The sequence below is a fragment of the Anthonomus grandis genome, chromosome 8 (genome assembly GCF_022605725.1).
Source record: "Anthonomus grandis grandis chromosome 8, icAntGran1.3, whole genome shotgun sequence".
Taxonomy (NCBI): domain Eukaryota; kingdom Metazoa; phylum Arthropoda; class Insecta; order Coleoptera; family Curculionidae; genus Anthonomus; species Anthonomus grandis.
In genome coordinates this window covers 26710083-26725430 of record NC_065553.1, presented here as the reverse complement: position 1 = coordinate 26725430, position 15348 = coordinate 26710083, and the positions used below count along the sequence as shown (strand labels likewise).

Genomic DNA, 15348 nt, shown 5'->3' with positions numbered 1-15348 from the left:
TTTAGCAAGAACATACGGCGTGAGCTTAGTAACAATATGGCGGGTCTGAAAGATACCCAAATTTGTGCCATATATAAGTATCGACTAGTACAAACCTTGTTGTCTGGCGATAACGAAAGAAGACTTGCTTTTTGCAACTGGTTAAGTAATGCATATGAAGCAAATAATAATATATTAAACTCTATAATTTGGAGCGGGCAGCTAATTTTCCACTATTAGTCCCAAGAGAATATTTTCATTACTAATCCCAGAAACCCTCAAAATCAATTTAGTATAAGCATATAAGGTGCACCTTAATACGAAGCCAAATAATAGGACCTGTGATTTATGACACCACTTTACCTATTGAAAAATATGGTATGTTAGAATGTTACCTTGTATGCCGAAAAAATAGTACTCAAGCGCAGAAGAGTATCACCAAAGATTCCAGATTCATAACTTGCAATCTGAAGATACTTTTTAATTCTCTACAGAAAATTTAGAAGTAACGAAAAGGCGTTTAAAAGAACTAGAAGAAGGAACCAATTTATAGTAAGCGAGGATGTTGAAATTTCTATTTTGGCATATTTTGAAGCTAACATGCAAAACTCAGATTTAGCAAGAACATACGGTGTGAGCTTAGTAACAGTCTGGCGGGTCTTAAAGAAATACAAATTTGTGCCATATAAGTATCGACTAGTACAAACCTTGTTGTCTGGCGATAACGAAAGAAGACTTGCTTTTTGCAACTGGTTAAGTAATGCATATGAAGCAAATAATAATATATTAAACTCTATAATTTGGAGCGGTGCAGCTAATTTTCTATTAGTCCTAAGAGAATCTTTTCCTTACTAATCTCAGAAACCCTCAAAATCAATTTAGTATAAACGTATAAGGAGCAGCTTAATACGAAGCCAAATAATAGGACCTGTGTTTTATGATGCCACTTTGACCGGAAGGACCTCGTAATATCTAGAGTGCTGGAAGATTATTTGGATCATGTTAACTTGGAGAGACAGCAACAAATCTATTTTCAGCAGGATCAAGCACCTCCTTATCAGCTAAATGGACAATAAATGGATTCCGACACGTGGCCCGACTTGTCGGCCATCTAGGTATTAAGACCTAACCCCTCTCGACTTTTATATTTCAAAGCCAACTTGCCTAAATTTGGCAAAATTATTAATATCGCTATTACTTATCATTATTAGGTTTAGGCTATCAAAAATAAAACTAAAATAAACTTTTTTATTAAGAAAATTAGTAATAACTAAATTTTCAAACTTGCAATACCTTTATTTTTAAATTTTATAAACTTTAAGGGGTTGTTCAGTGCAACAGTACAATCCATTTGAGTATAGGAACTCATGTCCGCAAATGTGTCACTACGCCACTACGGCCCTAAGACGCGTTTAAATTTAGAAAAAAATTAATTACCTAAATAGGATCTGATGCATTTTTTTTACCATTTGTATATGATACCATCACAACAATCGTTCAAAATGTTTTCCTCCAACCTCAATACACCGATTTCAACGCCGCACATTTTTCGGCGGACTACACTAAAAATTTTATCCTCGTTTTGAATGATTTAAAATGCTGCTGTTATTCATCCAATTAAGTCTAGCTCTGATTCTACTGGAATTTTGTAGACTAAAGACTTTACATGTCCCCATAAGAAAAAATCGAGCGACGTTAAATCGGGTGACCTAGGAGGCCAAGAAACTGCTCCACTTCTGGCAATCCAACGGTGCCCCAACCCCTGAGCCAAATACTTGCGTACTTGTACAGCAAAGTGAGCCGGCGCTCCATCATGCTGAAACTACATTTGCTGTCTAACGTTTAGTGGAACATTTTCAAGGAGTTCTGGGAGAACTTCCTCCAAGAAACGCAGATAAATAGGTCCTGTTAACCGTTCCGGTAAAAGGTATGGCCCAATTAAATAATCATCAACAATGCCTGCCCATACGTTGACAGACCAACGATTCTGATGTTTTCTTGGAAAGTTGCATAAGGATTTTCTTCGTCCCAAACATGGCTATTCCTACTATTAAAAATACCATCTCTTGTGAAAGAGGCTTCATCTGTCCACAAAACATATCGTAAAAAATTTGGTTGTGCAATGATGTGATCCAAAAGCCATCGACAAAATTGAACTCTAGGATGATAATCGGCTGCAGTCATACCTTGAACTTTCTGGAAGTGGTAAGGATGGTTGTTGCTTGTGTAGTACCCGCCAGACAGAAGCGTTACTCGTATTCATATTCTTAGCGACGTCACGTGTGCTATTTGATGGTTCATCGGCAACTCGCTGAAGCACGTCTTCTTCAACTTCGACCGTTCTTACGGTTCGAGCAACACCAGCATCATGCATCTTGGTCTTAAACATGCCTGTCTCAGCGAGCCGCCGATGAACCGCAATAAACTTTTTGTATCCAGGATGCTGCATTCGGTATAACGTTTATGATACAACCGCGATGCTACTCGTGCATTGCAGTTTGTTGCTCCGTATGCTAAATGCATATCCGCCAATTCTTGATTAGTAAAGTTTTCCATTAGCAATAAATGTTTAAAAATTATAAGCTATAAAATTTTTAAACATGACATTGAGAATTGACATTGATAAGCGTTGATTTTAAACAATTGTTGTTATGGTATCATATACAAAAGGTAAAAATAAATGCAGCAGATCCTATTTAGGTAATTAATGTTTAAAATGGTAATTAATAACATTTTATTAGTTAATTTATGTTATAAATTTTAACGCGTCTTAGGGCCGTAGTGGCGTAGTGACGCATTTCCGGACATGGGTTCCTATACTCAAATGGATTCTTCTGTTGCACTGAACAACCCCCAGAAGTTTGATCACATAGTTCTGAAACCCCCTGTATTGTGCAGAGTCCTGACAGTAGAGGTCTCCATATGTTGGGAATTTCGACACTGGGCTGGCTGAAGATTCCTGAATTTGCGCGATGTACGTTGCTTCAATAAATTTTCTTTTCTTCCAGTGTTGTTCCTTATATAGAATTTTTGCTTCTGCCCAATATATATATTGTGGCCATTGGACCAAGCGTGTTCTGCAATTTCTGATCTGGAAACTTTTCCTGTTCGGGTCCACTTTTGATGCTCTTTTTTTCTAACTTCCAAGAGTCGTTTTGTCTCGCCAATGTATGAGTCTCCGCATTCACATGGTATTTGATATAAGGTAACTGACCCAAATAAGGCCACCTTAAGACGTAATCTTTTTTTCCCATTAACATTATTTACCAAAGCCAACAAAAATCACAAAAGCTAAAAGTATTCTGCCACTATTACTTAAATATTAACCACTTATTTGTTTATTTTTTATAAAGTGATGGTTATTGCTTTAAAAGAAAAGGCTTACCATTGGCCTTATTTGGATCACTATGTCCATAATAAGGCCACCATTCAAAATAATTTAAATAATATAGAATTCATTTAGAAAAATATTTTTTATTAAGGGATGATAAACGAACAAAAAATGATAAACTAACAAAAAATAAAACTTCAACTTTTAGTAAGTAACTTTAACATTCTAAAAAATAATAATAATTTTAATACATGATGGTAACTCAAAATGGTCTAAGACGAGCAACGAGGACAAACGAACTGCAGCTTTTCTTCTTTGGTTAGACCGACACACGCTTCGTGCACATAGACGGAGCATAAACAGCATTTGCGCATGTCCAATACCTCATCTCTGTCGCAAAGGAAGCAATACCATGATTCTTTAGCTTCGTTTTTCTTTTTATCTGATATTTTATTCATTTTCATGTTACCCTTTTTAAAATTTGTTGCAGACAAATTCGTTTTGCCTTTTTTGGAGTTTATGGCAGACAAATTCGTTTTGCCTTTTTTGGAATTTGTGGCTGACAAATTTGTTTTGAATAAATCCCTGGTAACAAGTTGAGCAGATGAGTTCAATGCTTTGCGTCTAGGCTTATCTGAGGTTTTGATCTCAGGAGTTGGGAGTAAATCCAAGAAACTCGAAGAATTCAGTAAGTCATCCGTAGATGGTTCTGGTGTAGGCTCTCTGTCGGTATTTTCAGGCCAGTGTGAGCATGATGGTTTTGGTTCCATATGTGGATTATTAACTTGCTGATAATTAGCAGGTGTCTTATTTGGCCTAAGATTTTCTCGTTGCTCTTGTTGATTTTCTCCTTGATTTCTCAAAATCGAGAGCAGCAGGACGTCGGAGTCTGACCATTCGGAGTCATCTGTTAGAGGATTATCCTCTTCTGCTTCTGCTCTCTCTTGAGGTTTTTCTGTCAATAGACTAGGTGCAAAGGCCGCCTCTTCAATAGCATCCGGATTGAACGGGTATATCCCTGTTACTCGAAATCCGGACATTAAATTTTGTGGTGACATTGCTTTTGGCCAAATTTTACTAAGGATGTATCCAAATCTTCCTTTCGTAATTTTTCGATCCGGTTCACGCATCCAGTAATTTAAAACCTCCTCATCCCAAAACTGTTCGAATGAGTGAAAAACGGATTTATCAAGAGGTTGCAATTCATGGGTAGTATTACTTGGAAGACATAACAACGATATTTCAGCAGCATCAGCAACTTCAACAATACCGGCATCTAAATGGGAGGCAGCTCCATCAAACACCAACAAACAACGCCCAGGTGCTTTAAACTTAGAAAAATGTTTTACCCATTTGATAAAAATTGCAGGGGTCATGCTTCCTTTAGCTGTCATTTCTATGACGGATCCTGGAGGCATAGAATCAATCCATTCAGGTTTTTGGCGAACTCCTTTAAAAAGTATCATAGGCGGAATAGCTTGACCTAAGGCATTTCCACACGCAACCACGGTCACATTTTCAGCATGCTCTGGTGCAATTAGATGCACCCTTTTAATCCCTTTCCTTGTGAGGAAAGGGATTAAAAGGGTGTGTTACGTGGTTAGGAGAATGTTCTTCGGCAAAGGAAAATACACTTCTTCGAAGAACCCTTTGAGTGAGTGGCATTCCAACTTCTGCCAACCTAAAATTCGTTGACACAATTCGCGTTCTTGTTCAGCGTTTAACAAGCTATAACGCCCCAACTTTTTCTTTTTACTTCCAGTTGCAAGATGGTTTCGTAGAGTCCGGCGAGGGATTCTGTATTCTCTCGATGCTTGCAGTACGGGCATGCCATCTTGAATAGCTTGTAAGGCTTGCTGAAGGCTTACTTCAGTCCACAAAGCTCGTAATCGAGGCATTCCTGAAAAAAAACATTACAATTTGGCATCTTTTTTTTTTCGAAAACACTGATCCTAATAAGGCCACTTTTCGATAATTTGTAAAAAACGTATTTTAAAGGAAATAGCATAAAAACAAAATGTAAAAAAATTCTATAAATGTTGTTAATCCATGACAAAAATTATACAACATACCCAGAATCATTACATATCGGAAAAAATATATGTTCCAAATAAGGCCATTATGCCTAATAAGGCCAATTAAACATTTTCCGTATGGCCTTAATAGGAACATCATAATAAATTAATAAACACATGTCTAAAGTATAAACTCAGTAAAATATTTATTCTGTACTTACTCTGTTGCTTTCGTAACTTCTAAAGTTTTCTCGAAAAAATAGTACTCGTTGCTTGCACACGTAGAACGTAAATAAAAGCATCAACATGCTAACCTCAAAGTTATAAGGTGACAGGTGGGAAAATGCGGTGGCGCATTTTTCGCCACCTAGCGATGGGCGGGGGAATTTTGCTTTTATTATGAGTTCGCATTACAGTTTTCTTTTGAAATGTTTTGTAGGATGTAAATAAATATTTCAGTATTGGGTACTAGAGGGCACTGGCCTTATTAGGTACATGGCCTTATTTAGGACAGGTACCTTACATATACAGTTCTTGGTGTCCACTAGCCTTTTTGGTTTGATCTTCGACATAAACCTCGTATAGTTGCATTCGTCGTAAAGGGAGCTTTCACGTTGAACCTCCTAGCGATTCTATTGATTTTCTGTGAAGTTCCACTGATGTACAGGATCATTAAAAATCCTGAGAATTCCTCTGGCTCTTGTGGTTGTCTTCTGTTTGTTACCGCTGCTTTCTAGATTGTTGTTTTGATCAACTTTAGGGGGTACCCATGTAGTTATTACTACTGTATCAATATCTGCTACCTTCAAAACTAGATTGGATAAGGTGCAGACCAGGAACCAGCAACCTATTCTTTTTTCAACCAATTTTACGAGATGTGAGAGAGAAGGATGTTATACTAGTTGGTTTTCGTTTAAGATTCACAATGACGGGAAGAAGGCCAGTGCGCATCCTAGAGCACGTCAGTAAGGGCTGTTGCGGTCTCATGAACTGGGCTGGGATACCATCGTTGGAGAAAGGCACAGCTGGCAAACGACTGTGAACAACGTTTTCAAGAAATCAAAGAACTTACTTAATTCCTTATCAACATATGGCTTACGCTTTTAAGCGTTCTTATTGCTACTTTTTGGGTTTTTTCATAATTTTACAACATACAGAGTTTCGTTTTAAATTTATACATACAGTAAATACTAGTCTACCATAAACTTCATGAATTAGCTATCCCAGAATCTGTGGCGGATGGTGTAAAGTGTTTAGTTTCCTCCCCATCATATCCCACACATGTTCGATAGGGTTTAAATCCGATAAACGAGGTAGCCATGCTAAAACAGTAACGCCTGCTTATTGAAGAAAGTCCGTAGGATGACGAGCAATATGGGGACATGCGTTGTTATGTGCAAAAAGGTGCACGCGTGGACGGTCTTCTAGATAAGGCAGTAAAGTGATTTGTAGGACATCATCAACATAACGCGTAAAAGTCATATGCCTTGAGCCAAGAGAAGGGATGATGGGCTACCATAGGCAATAGCCTCCCAAGCCATTACTTCAACAGTCCTTACCTTTATTCGGCCATCCTGCATACCTAGGCAGAATCGCTATTCGCCGCTGAAGATGACATAAGGCCATTTTGCCTCCCAATGTTGCCATTCTCTGCTCCAGTTCAAATATTGATGACAGTGGTTTGCAGTCAGAGGAAGCACTAACAACGCATTACCATCGTTACAGTACAATTAAGACGGCTGTATTAATTTCGCGATGGGACAAATCATATCGATAGGCAAATAATATCAAAGATCATTGAACGATTGGTTAAAAAAAGGCTCTTATCGTTTCTGTTTAAATATAAAATTCTTACTCCTCACCAATTTGGATTCTTATGTAACAAGTGCACAAATGATGATGTTTTCTCTCTTTAATAGTGTTTACACCAGTATAAATAATAATCATTCAACAGCAACAATTTTTTGTGATTTCTCCAAGGCTTTTGATTGTGTAAACCATAACATCTTAATTAACAAATTGAATCACTATGGGTTCAGAGGAACGCCCCTTGAGTGGTTTAAATCGTATCTCAGTTATAGAAATCAGCTTGTAAAGGTTGATACGACGAAGTCTTCTTGCAAACCGATAGAATGTGGGGTACCTTAAGGTTCAGTCCTGGGCCCTATTTTGTTTTTGATTTTTATAAATGATATGGCCAATCTTAACATCTGTCGATCTGACGATACTAGCTTTACATGGAGCAATCCGGATGCTAGGGCACTACATGCTACTATTTCTAATGACTTAATTACCATTAAATCGTGGTGCGATTCCAATCTTCTGTGCCTAAATGTCTCAAAAACTAAGTCTTATCAAATAAAACTACTATTCAACCCTTTGTACTTAACAACACCAGTTTGGACGTTGTTGAATCTGTGAAGTTCTTGGGACTTAATGTTGACTACTCCCTAAAATGGGACTTGCATATTGATGCCTTATATAAAAAATTAAGTTCAGCATGTTTTGCCTTAAGATCAGTTTCCAGGGAATTAAGTTTTCAAACATGAAGAACAGTTTATTATGCCCTTTTTGAGTCACATCTACGTTACGCTTCCATTCTGGGGCACATGCGGTGTGACTTAATTTGAGCGCATCTTTAAACTCCAAAAGAGAGCAGTTCGGTATCTGCTTGGACTTAATAGCAGAGCTCACTGTCAAGAAATCTTTAAAAAATATAAGATACTTACTCTTCCCTCTTTATTCATAGTGGAATCTATTTGCTTAGTACGCAAACATAAGTCAGAAATGCCAAGTAGGCCGTCTCACAATTATTCACTTCGCAACGCAGTGCATGATCTTTATCTGCAAACCCCTCGGTCCGAGTTAGTAAAAAGCTCTATTATATACAAAGCCAAAAAGATGCATAATCATTTGCCTTTGGAAATTAAATCAATTACTTCTTTTCCTCGATTTCATAATGCTTTGAAGGCGTACTTTCTGGAAAAAGCCTTGTACGCAGTGGAGGATTTTTTTCTAGGATAACTTTTTGGGTATCACACACAAACTGGCTCTTTTTATGTCTTAAAATAGAAAATATATTAGTTTTTTTTTCTTTAGTAAATGAATTGCACTTTTTTTTATTTTGTATTTAATTAATTTACTGTTATTGACAATTGTGTTTATTTTTATTGACATTTTATACATCATAATGTATATTGACCAGGCACATTGTTTTTGTACAGTTTTGCATGTATTTATTTTGTTTGTATATTTTATTTTGTGTGTTTTGTTTTGTTTTTATATGTTTTTTTTATTAGCTTTGTCTACAAAATTTTGTAATTTTTTGACAATAAAGCATATGATTAATTGATTGATTGATTGATTGAGGCAATAATTCTACTCCTGTCAAAATCGCTAACATGGTGATAATTTTAACGTCTTGTCGAGGTATTTTGTTATATTTAATGCTAGTAAACGAACGAGCAATAACTAAAAGTATATGTACTAATCACCTCTAAGAAAATGCTTTCTTCACAAAAACTAAAAGATAAAATTTGAAGAATGTTAAACAGAGACAATGATAAAACGTAGTCGTACTTACCATAGCATGCTTTAAATATAGCCATTATGTTGCCAGAAAATCAAGTTGAAGAAATTATTCCTTTTGGGTGTAATACTTCTTATGTCAGTAAGTATGACTTTATTTCGCATGAAGTTCATGTTTTTTCTGGTGTCCCTTAGGGTTTACACACTGATGCCATTTTCTTTAAGTTTTTTATCAATGATATATGCAGTGTCATTCACATCTCTAATTTTTTGATGTTTGTTAGTGGATAATGGTTTCTAACCTAACGTTAAAAAAAGCTTAAGCATTTCATTTGGTCATTCCTCTAACTTTTCCAGGAATCACTATTCTATTATCGACATTGTCACTGTCACTGGAGGGACTGGGGATTGTAATCAAATGTTAAATTGTCGTTTGTACGTTTGTACCAAATTATAATGCAATTGCAAATTATGGTATGCGTACCCTTGGGTGGTTTTGCGCAAGTCTAGTCAGTTATCTGCATTCGGCCTGAAAATTCCCTATTTCTGGTTAGTTCGATCTAGACTTGAATAATACTACTCAGTAGTGTGGTCTCCTTTCTACGACTTCCTTATGGAAACTATTAAAGCAATGCAAAACGCCTCCTTCGTGCTTTATCTTTTAAGGCTAATATTAATAAATGTATCGATTTTCATATTAATTGCAGTATAGTTAAAGCAAGATTTAATATTATTACCCGTATATATGGACTTAAAACTTATTATGGTTTATTATTGTTTTACAAAATTTTAAATAGCATTTTTAAATTTGTCAGCTCTTTTGTCGTATATCTTATTTAATACCAATTATGAATGTCATAATGCCCTTTATTAAGTTCGTGGGCCCACGTTATTAATTCTAAACACTGTCCCTTCTGGACCCTTTTATCATAGAAATTACAGTTTTTCTCACCTCTCAACAAAAATGATGAGAACATGTATTTTTTTTTTAATTTGATCTGGAGCATTTGCAAGCAACCTAAGACGTTTTAAATCTAAAATTAAAAAAAAAATTACGTGTGTTTCATTACTTTCATTACAGTTTTTGATATACGTTAATAGTATAGACCAGTATAATTCTATGTGCCCCACTGCTTTATGTTGACTAATACTTTTTGTAAGTTGGCTCTGCCATTGAATAAATATAAATGAAAATAAATAAATAAATAAAATTAGGATCGTTGTCGTCACATACTAAAAATGAATTGTTTCACTTCCAAACCGACGTAAAAAAAAACTTTATTGCAGTAACCACTTTGGCCAACAAGTGATCATAAAAAAAGATTTCTTCTCAACGTTTATTCGTTCATAAACCGTGAAAAAAAATTAAACAACAGCTCCTAGGCCATTGTTTCAGCATTTGACTTTAAAATTGACCTCTTCAAGGTCAGAAAAGCAAACTATTGTAAGTTTTTCGGAGCTGGTCATTTTAAATGCAAAATTTTCCACTCTTTCTGAATCCGACATGAAAAAACGTATACGATGTTCCCTATCGTATCTTCCAACATTTTATATTCCTTGTTTTTACAGAGTTATTGGCGTGGTATAACCTTGAAAAATTATCTCAAGCTCAGCTCATTAAAGCCTTATTATAATATTGAAAGAACTCGTCCATTATCTCAAAGGGACCTACGTAACTAGAGAAAAAATGAATCCCAGTCTCAAAATATCTTTTTAATTAATCAGGTAACATGTTTCGCTAATAAAGCATCATCATACCTACAATAAACAGAAAAACACACGTACAACAACTACAATAAAACCTTACACTAAAACAAAATCAATTATTAAAAATTAGTTAAAATTACCTTATAGCTAGATGACCTGCTAAGTACTGACAAATAAAATTTAAATATGAGAATACCCACATATTTTGTAATAAAAACAATAACACGGCACAAAAATTCAACAAAAAATATAAAAAAATATAAAAAGGGAAAAACATGACAGGTGTAGTATTTGAACCCATTGAGGCACTGGAGGCTGAGAACATCATTCAGTCTAATTGTTAATATTCCTAACAAAAACATTTTACGATCAAAAATAATTAATTTTCTTAACTCTGAGAGACATAACTCTGTCCCTAATAATTACAACAAACAACACCTTAATTCTGTTAAAAAGAAAATTGAAACACATGATCTTCTAATTTCCAGAGCAGGCAAAGGTTGTTGTTTGGTAGTCATGAATAGACTCGACTATGTGGCTAAAGTGACGAAATTTCTATCGACTGATGACTTTGTGGCTATTACTAGGGATCCAACGATGAGTTTTTTCTAAAAACTTAGGAATTCTCTAGATCGATATCTTATAACTCTAGAATACTTTAACATCACTAAATCTAACCTATACCCTATGAACCCACGTACTCCTGTGCTCTATGGCTTACCATCATTCATAAGGAGGGGAACCCGATAAGACCAGTAGTTTCCTTCGTAAACTCTCTTTGCTACAAATTATCCTCTTGGCTTAACAGTACTTTAAGAAAAGTAACTGGTTTTCGGAACGAATTCTCCATTAAAAACTCAATTGAATTTGCCAATTATCTAAAGCAAATAGATGTTCCAAATAATGCTATTTTGCTTTCCTTAGATGTAAAGAACTTGTTCCCTAGCATACCCTCGTCAGATTGTTTAACATTGGTTGAGATCCTGCTAAACAATAACAGTACTTTGCCAAAACTGGTGGTAGATAATCTTATCCACCTTTTATCATTAGTTTTGAAACAAAATTTCTTCAAATTTAATGATCAATTCTTTAGGCAAAAATCTGGTCTCGCCGTGGGTTCTTGTCTTTCACCATCTTTGAGCGAGGTCTTCATGAGTCACTTGGAGGAAAAAATCATGAAAAGTCGTTTTGCGGGCTTTTTGAGAGCTTATAAAAGGTACGTGGACGATGTGTGCGTGTTGTGGGTTGGTGACGAGAATCATTTATTGGATTTCTTGTCATTTATTTATTAACTCCCTTCATAATCAGATCTCTTTTACGCTGGAAAGAGAAAATTACCTTTTTTAGATCTTCTTTTATACCGAAATAATAACAGTATTTCTTTTGAAGTATATCACAAACCTTCTGCAATAGATAATAAAATCCAATTTAACTCCAATTTGCCTTATCAACACAAATATGCAGCCTTTAATTCAATGTTCTACCGTTTATTTAAATTACCTCTGTCCAAAGACGCTTTTCAAAAAGAACATAATAAATATTATAAAAATAATTGCTGTAAACAATAATTTCTCACTTTACAGCTGAAACAAATTATATTACAAATTTAATAATAAATATAAACTGTCCTATCACATCATCCACCCACAGAACAACATCACCAACAATAATAATTTTAGATGCCTTAGTTATTTCGGCGGCATTTCTCAACAACTTGCAAAATTTTTTAAGCCTTTCAGCCTTTCCATAGTTTTCAAAACGACTAACTCACTAAGAAAGAACCTAGTAAGGACGTTGGATAAGTGATCCTCTATCTAAATCGGTTGTATATTGTCTTAATTGTAAGGATTGCCCTGTTTATGTGGGACAATCAGGAAGGAGAGTATCCACAAGGGTACAGGAACACCTAAGCCTTGTTAATAAGTTCAGGCACACCAACACCACAGAAACTAAGTCAGCATTTGCTAACCATTTATTATCAACGGGTCATAGTTTTTCCGTCCCTGAAAATGTTTCCATTGTTCACGAATGCCCTAACGGTAGAAAGTTGGATCTCTTGGAGAAAATGGAAATCACCAAAGCCAAAAAGAGTTGAAATTTGACATGCGTTAATGATGTTTTCATCTTTGAGCCAGGACTTATCTTTAATAATCTTATCTAAGCTCTTTATTTCTGCTCACGATACGCATATATGCCTTTGACTCTAATATTCATAAGCAGGGCTGGCCGAGTGGTTAACGGTCTGGTGTTCCACCGAGATCAACTTTAGAGTGTGGGTTCAAATACTACACCTGTACGTTTTTCCCTTTTTATATTTTTTTATATTTTTTGTTGAATTTTTGTGCCGTGTTATTGTTTTTATTACAAAATATGTGGGTATTTTCATATTTAAATTTTATTTGTCAGTACTTAGCAGGTCATCTAGCTATAAGGTAATTTTAACTAATTTTTAATATTTGATTTTGTTTTAGTGTAAGGTTTTATTGTAGTTACGTGTGTTTTTCTGTTTATTGTAGGTCTGATGATGCTTTATTAGCGAAACATGTTACCTGATTAATTAAAAAGATATTTTGAGACTAAGACTTAGAGTTTTCATTTTTTCTCTGGCTTATTTTAAGTTCTGTCGTCTATGATATCAACGAATTTAGCAACATGCTGAAACTCACTCTCGCCTAGTCAGTGTCTGTGCTTTGTTTGTACTGTTCGTTGGTACTTTTGTGGCTATTATAGTTTCTAAGTTTTAGATGTGTGTAATTGTAATTGGATGATGTGGTTTTTTTATAATAGTTTTAGTCATTTAAATAAGTTAGTTAGGATTATCAGTTTCTTTATCCTGTTTTGTTTTAAGTTTTTTGTTTGTTTGTTTACTTTCTCGTGACTTGTCTAATTCTATTGTATATGCAGTATCAAATCACCAAATAAATCAGTAAAGATTTAAAATGCCATTTTGAACGCAACATTTTTTACAAGAATCAAATAAAACGTTCCATTTAAGAAAATAACTTTGAATTTCAAATCACCTTGAAAATGAATCTCAAGGTGAAGAAGTAATTATTTACTAAGTTACACACAGTTTCGGGTACGTGAAATCAAATGAAACACCTTGTATATGAATGATTTAACACGATTTGTCTACTAATTTTTAAATAGCATCAATCACTAGAACATTCCGAGCCTGCCCTTGTTCTATTATTGGGACAGGACAAACTTTCATCTACAATTTAAATTTAACATTAATAAATAAATACTAAACTTTTTATTTATTTCAGGATCTGAACATCTGCGAGCACCCCCTATCGGATATAACGATTGCCGGTGAGGCAGTTCATCCCTTACCGAGCACCTTTCATTCCTTACTGCAAACCATCGCTCATATAATGATTTTATTGCCCATGGGTTCGCCGCTTCAGCAAATCTCCGTAAGATGCTGGGGACTGAGATTTGCCCCAGCGGATCACAGTTTTTTGCACCGCAGCCAAGTATTTAATAACATAAGCAAGATTTTATCGAGAAGTGAAGAAATGGAGGATTATACCGTAAGTATTATTGTATGTGTCGTTACTTTATTAGGAATTTATGGTAATATAATAGAAGACTGATTTATTACATACTTATATATAACACACGTCCACACTCAACAAAATGACTTTATAAATACTAGAGATATTTAGTTACACTATATTTATTTCCTATCATTTATTTTGATTTAAAGTTTGCACCAATATTTGGACTTGAACTCAACTCCTAGCGGCAAGGGCTTGTATAGTCCAGTTTAGAGATCTATTAGAATCTTTGACGTGCCGCGAATAGGCTGTGTGCCGGTGTTGCTTGTATTGTCACATGGCGTACATGTTTAAATCGCAAAATTTTATGTGGGAAAAGTCATAAAGTTATATTCTAAGCGATATTTAATCACTTCATTAAATAAATAAATGTTTTAAGCATTTTTTAAAGAATTTATACATTTGATTCCTAAAATTTGACTACATGCGCCCACGTACTATTTTGTTAGACGCCTGACCTCAGTCACAGCCACTCAAGCGTGAAAAGTTGCACAGGTCCGGCCTTAAAATTTATTTCTATTTAAAATTTTATTATTCTGGATTTTTGGGTTTAGTCTTATAAAGCTAGAAATTCATGATAGTTGACAGCAAGATAATATTTAATTTAAAGATAAGATATAAGTACGTAAAATCAGTTTAATCAAAAATTTTAACTTAATAAGTTGAGAGAAATTTTAATTTAATTTAATGAGTATGAGAGAATAGGTGGTACAAATTACTTAGACCTATTTATTTTGTGGATTAAGGCATTAAAGACATACTTTTTGACACAAAAGGGTAAAATGTTTTGGTTTGTTTAATGGGGATTTTGGCTGCCACATTCAATGTCCTTTATTATTGTTTTTTTTATTTCTCTATATTTAGTACCAACATCTTTTGACAAAAAGTCATTATGTAGTCAAAAAAGTAGAAGTATATTTTTTAAATCAACTTTTACATTAAAAAGCATCTAGCTGTCTATATCTTATGCGTGGAAAAGACACAAGTTTTACTTATTAAAAAAAAACACTTTACATCCTAAATGTAATATTTATTAATTTGTTTGCTTAATATTTAGTTATTGTGCATAATAGGAAAGATTACGAGTAGATGAAAATTAACAAAAATAAATGCTTATACTAAAAACTAAAAACCTTATACAAAACACTACATTTTAAGTATACTGGACCCTAAAACTACAGCGAGGATACTAAATACTTTTATAAATTTAATCACTCATTTAAAT

At 34.6% G+C, this 15348-nt stretch overlaps 1 protein-coding gene across 4 annotated transcripts in view; it reads left to right on the top strand.

Moving 5' to 3' along the window:
* The window catches only part of LOC126739392 (E3 ubiquitin-protein ligase MYCBP2), a 714511-nt gene that overhangs the window by 557255 nt on the left and 141908 nt on the right, over nt 1–15348 (top strand). For all 4 annotated transcript variants that reach the window (XM_050445054.1, XM_050445056.1, XM_050445053.1 and 1 more), the window contains exon 54: nt 13830–14096. In XM_050445054.1, coding sequence (XP_050301011.1) covers nt 13830–14096 — 267 coding nt within the window. The remainder of the gene's footprint in view (nt 1–13829; nt 14097–15348) is intronic.